Source organism: Nothoprocta perdicaria, unplaced genomic scaffold, assembly GCF_003342845.1.
Source record: "Nothoprocta perdicaria isolate Ctin4 unplaced genomic scaffold, notPer1 scaffold_499, whole genome shotgun sequence".
NCBI classification, from domain to species: Eukaryota; Metazoa; Chordata; class Aves; order Tinamiformes; family Tinamidae; genus Nothoprocta; species Nothoprocta perdicaria.
In genome coordinates, this window is record NW_020455753.1 from 21,557 (window position 1) to 32,093 (window position 10,537).

The window sequence follows — 10,537 nt, forward strand, 5'->3', positions numbered from 1 at the left end:
TGAGACACCCGCACCGGCACCGGGACCACCGCCCGGGACCCCCGCCCGGCACCGGGACCCCCACCTGGGCCCGTGCCACGCACCGGGACCACCGCCCGGGACACCTGCACCGGCACCGGGACACTCTCCTGGCACTGGGACCCCCGTCTGGCCCCAGGACCCCCGCCCGGCCCCGCGCACCACACCGGGACCCCCGCCCGGCCCCGCGCCCGGTCCCGGGACACCCGCCTGGCCCCAGGACCCCCGCCCGGGACCCCCACCCTGGCCCCGGCACCCCTGCCCGGCACTGCACCCAGCACCAGGGGCCCCTCACGGGACTCCCGCCTGGCCCGGGACCCTCGCCTGGCGCCAGGACCCCTGCCCAGCCCCTGCACTGGCCCTGGGACCCCAGCCTGGCCCCAGCACCCAGCCCCGGCACCACGCCTGGCATCGGGACCCCTGCCCGGGACCCCCACCCGGGACCCCTGCACCCCCGCTTGGCCCCCAGCCTGCCCCAGGACCCCCACCCGGCCCTGCGCCCAGCCCCGGGACCCCCGTCTGGCCCCAGGACCGCAGCCCGGGGCCCAGCTCTGCCTCCAAAACCCGTCTGCCCCCACCAAGGCCGGGACCGCCCAGAGCCCCGGCTGTGCCCACGACCCGGTTCTGCTGGCACACGGCATGGGAACCCGGCTGGGTCCTGCCTGGGCCGCCCCTGAGACCCGGCTCTGCCCTGGGCCTGGGCTCTGCCCCCTGAACCCCGGGTCTACCCGCACAGGGGCAGCTCTGGCATCCGGCCCCCGCAGGCCCCAGCTTTGCCCCATCGAGCACTGGGAGCCCCTGCCCCACACACCCCCACCAGCAGCACCCTGGCTCCGACCCACACGGGTCGTGCCCGGGAGCCCCCCGCAGCGGGCACCCAAGGCYGCAGGATCTGCCCCCGAGCCCCCCATGGGGTCCCCCCCAGTGTTTCGGGTCCCACGGAGCCGGGGGTCTCTCTCAGCCCCGTTCCCTGCCCTTGCCTCTGGTGGGGGGCTCTGTGCAGCACATGGCACCCCGATGGGCGGCCAAGCCCGGACTCGGGGGGACCCCCCCGAGGGGGGGCTGCTTTCACCCCACTTCAGAGGTGCCTGTTCTGCTGCTTCCTGTTGACGTCAGAGGCCGAGAAATTGAGGCCTGTGCTGGGAGCGGCCTCCGCACAACCCGCTTATTAGACACCAGAGCATCCTGCAGGCAGCAGAGCCCCAGGCCTCGCCRCCCTCCAGCGCGGGCGCTCCCTTCCTGCCCCTCACAAACACCCCGGGGGCAGCAGCGACCCCAGCCAGGGGGAAGCAGTCCTGGCCTCACTGTGGAAAAGACACCGGGCTGGGTGCGGGCATGGGAATTTTGCCACACAGGCCGGGAAAAGGAGCCCCGACCCCGCTGCCAACAAGAAGCTAGATTCCTTTTTCCCAGCTTTTTATTATAAAAACTCTTTTTTTTTTTTTCTTCTTTTTCCTATTTTTTTCCGCATTCTCACGTCTCCGCTCATGAAAACCACATTCACAGACGAGCTGCCAGCCCCGGCCCGGTGCCCCCGCCAGCGCAACCTGGCACGGACCAACTGGAGATCAATATTTACAGACGCTGCCAGGGCGCGGGGCAGGGGCGGCGTGGGGAGGGGGCACCGTGGCCGTGCGCCCGCCCGGGCCCAGCACGGCGCTGCGGACCCGCTGGCTGGGGCCCCTCTCCTCCTCCTGCCATGGAGCTGGGCAGCACCCCGGGATGGGGATGCTGGTGCCGCCTCCCTCGCCCGGGATGTGGTCACACAGCGGGGCGGCGCAGAGCGGGCAGAGGCGGGAGGGCCAGGGGGCCCGTGGCACAATATTTACAGGAGGGTCCCCCCCCGGGCACGGGCACAGACACACAGACACGCGCAGAGGACACGGCGCCCACGAGGCGGGCAGGGCATCCAAAGGCCAGGCGAAACGGGCAGCACTCCGCCGGGCCGCAGCTGGGCATCCGCCCGGCCACTTTGGCACACGCGCTTGTGGCGAAGCGGGCACGGGGGACAGCGGCAGAGAGCGGCGGGCACGGAGGGGGGCTACCTTCATCTTAGCCGGAGCGTTCACAGGGGACAAGTGCCAAGCGGAGCGGCGTGCCCGGCAGCAGGGCTCGCGTCCCCTGGGCTGCGGGCTGGGCTCCCCGTGGGCGCCCGGCCGCGCGTCGAGGCGGCCCCGAAGCGCCCGCGGCGGCCCCGAACGCCTCCCGCCGCGGGGACCAGCAAGGGCGAGGGGACGCGCAGGAGCCCAACCCAATAAATTAGAGGTGGGGACGAGGGCACGCGGGCGGCGGGGCGCGGCGTCAGAGGCCGTTGGTGGAGCGCGGGATGAAGGGCACTTTGCTGAGCTCCACCACGGGCGAGCGGGGCTTGTTCTGCATGCGCGGCACCCGCTGCAGCAGCTGCTGGGCCTGGCGCTGGGCGTCGCGCAGCTCCTTCCGCCACTGCACCAGCTCCGGGTCGCTCTGTGCCCGGGCGGGGACGGGTTAGTGCGGGGCTGCCCATGGCGCGGGGCCGGGGGACGGGCGAGGAAGGGGCTCCCCACGGGGCTGCAGCAGGGCATGGGTCAGTCTGGGGCTCCCCATGGGGCCRGGGCAGAGGACAGGTTAGTTGGGGGCATCCCACGTGCCAGGGCTCCGGATCACCCCCACATTTCTGCACCGTCTGGTGTGGATTTGAGGGCTCCACATGCAGAGACAGCAGTCGAGAAGTGGTGACTGGTACCCAGGACAAGGTGGTGACTGGCACCCAGTACGAGGTGGTGACTGGTACCCAGGACAAGGTGGTGACTGGCACCCAGTACGAGGTGGTGACTGGTACCCAGTATGAGGCGGTGACTAGTACCCAGGACGGGGTGGTGACTGGTACCCAGTATGAGGTGGTGACTGGTAGCCAGTATGAGGTGGTGACTAGTACCCAGGATGAGGTGACTAGTACCCAGGGCTCGGCTAGCGCGGGGCGGGAGGCGGCCAGCGGGGAAGGGCGAGCCCGGGCGCACTCACATCGCACTGCAGCACGAACTGCTTGCCGCCGCGGATGCGCAGCAGGATGCACTTGCGCTCCTTCACCTGCGTCTCCTCCACCGAGTCGATCTCCTCCATGGTGAGCAGCGACTGCTGGGGGGACAGGCTCAGCCCGGCCCCCCGCCCCCCAGACTCCCATGCCCCCCATGCCCTCCCAGCACCTGTGTCCCTCCAGACCACCGCCAACCCGTGCCCCCCAAGCCTGCCCCGTGTCCCCTCGCGCCCGCCCCGCGCCGCTCTTACCGGTGACTCGCCCTCCCCGCGCCACTCGAGGCGGTTGGGGAAGAGGTAGAAGTAGCGGCGCTGCCACTGCGTGAGGAAGGGGTTGCCCAGCTTGGCCATGTAGCCGTGCATGATGCAGTCCTTGCCCATGGCGTAGTCTGCGCCAGGGGAGAGGCAGGGTCAGGCTGGAGCAGCTAGGGGTGGGCACAAGGGCCGGGGGCGCTGGGGGGCTGGCACAGGTGCTGTGGGAGGGCAGGGGGACGGTGCCAGGCAAAGCAATGCCAGTGTGGTGGCGTGCCGCGGAGACGGCGTGGGGACGCTGCCCCTGTGTCTGGCAGTGCCAGGGCTGCGGCAGAGCCATGGGGCGGTATCCCGGAGTCTGGGAGCTGGGGCAGGGCCAGGGCACCCAAAGAGGTACCAGGGCAGCTGTGTGGCTAGCTCTACCACAGCCACCACGGGCCGGGGCAGCGCTGGGAGACTCCAAGGGGGTGGCAGAGATGCCAAGAGCTGTGCCGGGTTGCTCAGGGGGCACTCGGCCGCGCTCACCTTCCTCGTGGCCCAGCTGCTTGTTCTTGGCTTTCTTGCGAGCCTCCAGCTTGTCGGTGTCRGCGTTGACAGCTTCGAAGACGGTCTCGGTCACCTCCTGCTGCCACCTTTCCGAGATGGTGAGCGGGAAGTTGCGGTAGAGCTCCTGGTCACTCTCCAGCAGCTGGCACACAGGTGGGCATCGCCAGGTGAGACTCCAGCTCAACACGCCCTGTCCCTGTGCCCCCAGCGCCGGCCCTTGGTACCTTGATGCCCTTCGTGTCCTCCTCGTCGAAGGAGCCGATGTCAAAGGCATCGGCTGCGTTCACCTCTCCGCGCGGCGGGATCAGGGGCGGTGGGTACTGCCAGGAGGAGGGGGGACATCAGAGGGCGGGCTGCCCGTGCCCCTGCGGCCCTTGCTGTGGCCTGTCGCCATGCCCCTCACCTTCTGCAGGAAAACCATCTGCCAGTCCAGGCCCTGGAAGAACGGCTCCTCCTTCACCTCCTGGGCCCTGAGAAGTGAGCAGGGGCGCTGAGCACTGGAGGGAGTGATGCCAGGACGGGGCGGCCCGCAGACGCCAGGCATTGCCCTCCCTCCCTGCCAGCCGTGAGCACGCAGTCCTTTCCGGAGGCCCAGGCAGGGTCCCCAGCGCCCATCCCCGCGCCCGGCAGGACTCACCCGCGCCCCATGCAGCCCAGGCGCCGGTTGACGTCCCGCTGCAGCAGCCCTTCGAGCAAGGAGCGCAGCTCGGGCGAGAAGGAGTCGGGCAGCTCCACGGCCTGCAAGGGAGGGCACCGTTACCGCTGCCCCCCCGCGCCGACGCCAGCCCGAGGGGCTCCCTGGCACGGGCAAGGAGGTGCAAGGAGCCTACGTGCCCTCGCAGGCACCAGGACGCACGTGTGTACTGACACACACGTGTCGGTGCAGACGTGGCGCAGATGTGCCCGCGCGCAGCACGCAGGGGTGCATGCACTGCGACGTGGGCCGCGCGCAGGGATGCACACACGTGTGTGCACTGCAATGCCCACACCAGCACGTGCAGACACGCATGCAGCGGGCATGTGTGCGCTCCAGTCACATGCAGGGATGCGCACACGCACACACCACCCACACAGGGGCACACACTCGCTAATGCAACACAGGAGGTGCCCACCGAGACACTGGCAAACGCACCCGTGCATGCAACCTCCCCCTTGCACGTGCACCCACGCGGGCACAAACACCCCCATGCCCACACAGGCACGCGTCCTTGCGCAGCAGCCACGCGCGGACACCCGGGAGCGCACGGTGCCACGCGCGCTCCACGCAGGGCACTGCCCATCCTGAGCGCACGCCAGGCGTGCCCCGCAGCCCTCCGCCAGCCCCAGCTCGTCCTGGCACCCGGAGGCTGCTGCACGCCGCGGTGCCCGTGCCTCGTGTGCGGGCACCGATGCCCGGGCAGGCCCCTGGCCCCGCACACTCACCATGGTGAGGGTCATACGGTCAATCTCGTGCTTGTCCTTCGTCTTGTGCTGCCGGAACGGGCTGTGCCTGCGGGCGGCAGGGGAGAGGGCAGGTCAGTGCGGCCCCTGGATGCCCAACGCCCCCGTGCCCACACACTCACCCCCGGAGCAGCTTGAAGAGCATGCAGCCCAGCGAGAACCAGTCGGCGCTGCTGTCATACGCCACCCCCTTCTGCAGCACCTCCGGAGCCATGTAGCCGTGGGTGCCCCTGTGGGGACACAGAGTGGCTCGGGGACCGTGCCAGCCACGCAGCGCCAGGGAGGGCAAGCTAGGGGCGCGCTTACACGCTGGCATGGGGCTTCTTCTTGGAGAAATCGCAGGCCAGGCCCAGGTCGGAGATGCGGACGTGCCCGAATTCATCCAGAAGGATGTTCGCCGGCTGCCGAGACACCGTGCCCTCCCTGAGCCCAGGCACTGCCCAAGGGCACGGCGGCAGGGAAGGCACGAGGTGCCCATGTGGGTTGGAGCACTGCTGTTCTGCGGGATTTGGGGGTGCCCACAGGACTCAAGTGTCCGTGGGGGCAGRACTGCCCGCAGCAGTGAGCAGCGACACGTCTGTGAGCGTCCCTGACGTCTCAGGACACACGGACAGAATCCAGGGGTGCCCACGGGGCCTGGGGGGGTCCTGTAGAACCAGGCGTGCCCAGGCTTTTGGGGGTTGCTTGCACGTTCTGGGAATACCTGGGCCACCTGGGAATGCCCACGGGGTCTGGGAAGCGCCAGGAGGGTCTGTGGATGCCCACGGGATGCGGGGCTGCCAGCAGGGCCCGGGGTTGCCTGCAGGGTCTGTGACCGGCTGCGGGACCTGGGATTACCCACGGGGCCCACGGGTGCCCACGGGGTGTCTGGGAGATGCCCACAGAGCCCACGGGCGCCCGTGGGGGTCACCTTGAGATCGCGATACACCACGAAGCGGCTGTGCATGTGCTCCAAGCCCAGGATGATCTCAGCGGCATAGAACCGCATCTCCGCCTCCGAGAAGACCCCGTGCTGAGAGAGGTGATAGTGCAGGTCCCCCCCTGCGGCGACAGGAACCCAGCTGTCACCCCAGCGCTGCCACRCGGAGCGGGCAGGCGGCTGCGAGCCCGGCGTCAGGCTGGCCACGGCCTTTGGGAGCAGAGCGGGGGCCCTCACCGTTCATGAGGTCCAGGATGAAGCTGAGCTTGTCGGGCGTGTGGAAGGCGTACGACATGCACACGATGAACGGGCAGTCCTGGCACGGGAGAGACGGAGTCAGGCCGCGCCAGGACCCCCCTCCGCCGTGCCCACGGACGGAGCCGCCCTTGCCCTGCGCCTCACCCCAGTGCTGACGAGGGACAGCATGATTCGCTCGTTGAGGGCCAGCGTTTCRCCCTGCTTCATCTTGATGCGTTTCTTGTCCAAGCACTTCATGGCGTACCTGGGGGCAAGGAGGCCCCGTGGGGTCCTGCTGCCGCCTTGGACATCTCCACGGAGCTGCGTCCCTCCTGCGCCCAGCTCCACGGCGCCGTGTCCCTCCTCCACCACACGGCACATCCCTCGCCTGCCCATGGCCACAGGGCCACCTTTCCCCAGCTGACAGCCACCTTACTCCATCCCTTGGCTCCCGTGGAGCCGTAGCTCCAGGACCCACCTCCAACCAACCACAGGGAGACAACTCTCCAGCGCCCACGGCCACACCGCTGCGCCCACGGCCGTGCCGCCGTGTCCCCCCCTCTACGGCAGCCCCGGCCACATCACGGCAACCAGCCGCCGCCCACGGCGCCCGTGACGTGCCCGTATCCCCCAGCCGCCCGTAGCCATGGTGACACTTCCGTATCCCCCCTGCCACCGGCTGTCATGGCAACGCCGCCGCATCCCCCCGCGTCGGGGCCGCCCGCGGGACCACGGCCCCGGGAATCCTCCCATGCTCCCTCCCCAGCACCACGTTCCCCCCGTTACATTTTGCCCGTATCCGCTTTCCGGCAGCCGTAGACCTCCCCGAAGCCGCCACGGCCAATGATGCGGTGAACGCTGAAGTCGTTCATGGTCAGCTGGAGGAGGGCAGAGGGAGGCGAGCGTCACCCCGCACGCCCGGCGCCCTCGCTGCCCACAGTGCCAGCGGAGCTGCATACGCGGCRGTGGATGGTGGAGAACACGGAGGAGCGTGGAGACCACCCTGCGCGTCCCCAGGTGATGTGGAAGTGCAACTTGCACCCGTGTGAGTGGGAGAACACACGTGCGTGTGTGTGTGAGGGCACCTATGCAGGGTCTCTGCACAAGGCTACCCTGCCAGGACTGGCCATGGGTGTCTGTGTCCTTCTGGAGGACCCCGACCCATGCTTTCCACCCGCACAGTGTCCCCAGAGATGCCCTGGAGGTGCCCCTGCTCACATGGATGTTCAGCTCCACGTTCTTCCACTGGCAGAACCGCGTGAACTTGTCACTGCAACAAAGCAGAGGGGGCAGAAGTGAAGACCATGCAGAGACCTCCAAGACCCATCTGGTGACAGTGGGAATTTGGGACATGTCGGGAGACAGAGACCCCCACCCCTCACAAAGGGCCTCCAGCTGGAGACAGAGAGATCCCTGGGGACGATGAGACCATCTTGAATGCCTAGCTCAGACCCTGCAAAGTCTTATCTAAGAAGGTGTCCCCCACCATCTCCTTGGTTCCCCAGGTGTGTTAGGACACCCCAGGACCAGCAGGCCTGTTGGCCCATCTCACCTCTCAATGAATTTCTGGAAGATGCCCCCACGCAGGTTCTGGCAGATCTCTTCAATGTAGGGCTGGGGGAACACAGAGATGAGGGCTGGCTCCTCACTGCCCCCCAGGCTCCCCTGCAGCCCCCAGGGTAACCCTCCGCCTTGGGGATTCCTCCTATTCTCACTGTCACCAAGCACTCCAGTGACCATCACTGTCCCTTGGGGCGCCCAAGCCCTCCGGGAGCCCCCAGGGGCGCCTGTCCCCAGCACCCTCCCACCAGCCCTCYGCAAGGATCAACCCCGAGCCGCGGGGGCAGCGGGGAGCCCAGGTGTGTCCTGAGCGAGGCCCACCTGGAAGAGGTCGGGGGGCACCTGCCTCCTGCTCAGGCGGCTCTGCACGTGCTCCGTGGCGCTCTTGGAGAAGGGCTGCAAGGCGAGAAGRGATCCCGTCACTCCGGGGCAGGGCACACGGCACTGCTCAAGCCGGTGGGAAATGAGTGGAAACCCCACACGGGACGGGGTCTGCGGCGGGCTCAGCATCCCCTACAAGGGGTACGTGGGCAGCCCCTCCGCGCCCAGCACCCTGGGCCCCGCCATGGGGCAGGGCACTCACGTGRGAGCAGGCCAGCAGCTCCTTCATGATGTAATGGTCGAAGATGTGGCGGCTCCGGGCGGCTCGCTCCTCCTCCGAGTCCAGCTTCTCATACTTCTTGATCTGCCAGGGGCGCAGCTCCCGTGGGCACGGSGCTCCCCATGGGGCACGGGCATCGCCCCCATGGGGCAGGCCTGGGCCAGGCGGCTCCCCGGCGCCCGGTACTGCAGCAACCACGTCCCCAAGCCCCCGGGTGCCAGGCAAAAGGGGAGTCAAATCCCGGACACCGCAGGCACCGAGTCCCGCCGCGGAGCCACCTTGCAGCCGCAGGGACGCCCGGCTCCGCCCGGGAACGTCCGCCCATCTCACCTCCTCRTAGAACTCCATCAGGGGCTTGGCCTCCTCTGCCTGGTTGAGGGCGAAGTCGCGGAAGAGCAGGTACCCTGGCAGGGCCAGAGAGGCGGTGAGGGGCACCGCGCACGCGGCAGCGCCCGCTGCGCCCGGCCCCCAGCGCGGGGACGTGTGGGGCAGCCCGGGGGCGGTTTGGGGGCAGCCCGGGGGTGGTTTGCCAGGGTAATACAGGGGGGCAGCGACGCTCGCCCCAAGCTGCCAGGCTCGGGGACATCGGGAGCAGGCTTGGGGACATGTGGGACGTGTGGGGTGGTTGCAGTGGGGCCTGGGCACAGTGGGGCAGCGCCGTGGGGCGGCTGCAGCGGGGCCCGGCGGCTGGCACAGCGGGGCCGGCTGCAGCGGGGCGGACGTGCCCGGAAACCGCCAGCGCCGGGCGGGAGGAAGCGAGCGGCGCTTCCTGCCCCCGGACGGTTAGAGCCGGTGCTGGAGGGGGAAGTGGCGGGGCGGGGGACACGGCGTCCGCGGGCTGCGCCCCCCCCGCCCGCCCAGGCGGCTCCCATGGGTGCGCCAGGCAGGGGGCTGCCCCCCCCGCTCCCCCCCNCCAGCTCACCGATCTTCTGCGCGAAGATCTTGTCGAAGGTCACCTCCCCCCGGTCCTCCAGGTACTTCTGCATGACGCTGCGGATGCTGCGGAGACGCCGGGGGCAGTCAGCCCCGATCGCGCCCCCCGTGCCCTCCTCCCGGCCACCCCACGTTCACCCTCGTTCCTGCACGCCTGGCCCCCGCCCTGCACCGTGGCACCCTGCTGTAAGGGACAGGCACAGGGTGCCCGGCGTGGGGAGAGTCACAGGCAGAGTCAATGCACAGGTGCCAAGGGCAGCTCAGGACACCCGGCTCCCTCCCTGGCACCCAAAGGAGAAGAGGGGCCCGGCAGCGAGGCCAGGGGCTGGCGAGGAGGATGCCCGGCCTCTGCAGCGGGAAGGAGAGGGTCTCGAGTGGCTGCAGGAGGAGAGCAGAGCCCGGCGGGTGCAGCAGGCACCCCTGGGGGACGTGGGCRCCCCGCGTGCCGGGGGCATCAGGCCCCCGTGCAGGCCGCCCKTGCAACGGGAAGCTGTGGAGCGGGCGGCGCATGGGGACGTGCAGCAGAGAGCACCACGACACCGGGAGCCGGGGGCAGTGACAAGTGCGGGTGTGTGCAGGGGCGTGGGGTGTGCATGGACTCCGGGTGTGTGCGGTGTGCATGGGCTCCGGGTGTGCGCAGGGGCACCAAGTGTGTGCGCTGTGCATGGGCTCTGGGTGTGCGCAGGGGCACCAAGTGTGCGCGCGGGCCCTGGGTGTGCACAGGGGCACTGGGTGTGTGTGCGGGCACCGGGTGTGCACGGGCTCCCGGTGTGCGCGGTGTGCATGGGCTCCGGGTGTGCGCAGGGGCACCGGGTGTGCGCAGTGTGCAYGGGTCCTGGGTGTGTGCRTGGGCACCRGGTGTGCACGGTGTGCATGGGCTCTGGGTGTGTGCGCCGTGCACAGGCCCTGGGTGTGCGCGTGGGCACCGGGTGTGCATGCGGGCACTGGGTGTGTGCAGGGACACTGGGTGTGTGTGCGGGCACCGGGTGTGCACGGGCTCCCGGTGTGCGCGGTGTGCA

At 69.6% G+C, this 10,537-nt stretch overlaps 1 protein-coding gene across 2 annotated transcripts; it reads right to left on the reverse strand.

The window, feature by feature from the left end:
* Positions 1-2,250: 2,250 nt before the first annotated feature.
* Positions 2,251-9,581, reverse strand: GRK2 (G protein-coupled receptor kinase 2). 2 transcript variants are annotated; one of them, XM_026047390.1, is made up of 20 exons: positions 9,508-9,581; positions 8,916-8,989; positions 8,568-8,669; positions 8,306-8,380; positions 7,977-8,038; positions 7,643-7,694; positions 7,211-7,302; positions 6,590-6,689; positions 6,425-6,503; positions 6,179-6,309; positions 5,575-5,669; positions 5,391-5,498; positions 5,251-5,317; positions 4,466-4,566; positions 4,232-4,298; positions 4,053-4,148; positions 3,808-3,970; positions 3,283-3,419; positions 3,019-3,129; positions 2,251-2,481 (listed from the first exon to the last, which is right to left on the reverse strand). In XM_026047390.1, the coding sequence occupies exons 1-20, from the start codon at positions 9,569-9,571 to the stop codon at positions 2,320-2,322; spliced, it is 1,938 nt and encodes a 645-aa protein (XP_025903175.1). In that variant the 5' UTR covers positions 9,572-9,581; the 3' UTR covers positions 2,251-2,319. The 2 variants fall into 2 exon arrangements, with proteins under 2 accessions (XP_025903175.1, XP_025903174.1); XM_026047389.1 differs by having other exon boundaries at positions 3,019-3,132.
* Positions 9,582-10,537: the final 956 nt, after the last annotated feature.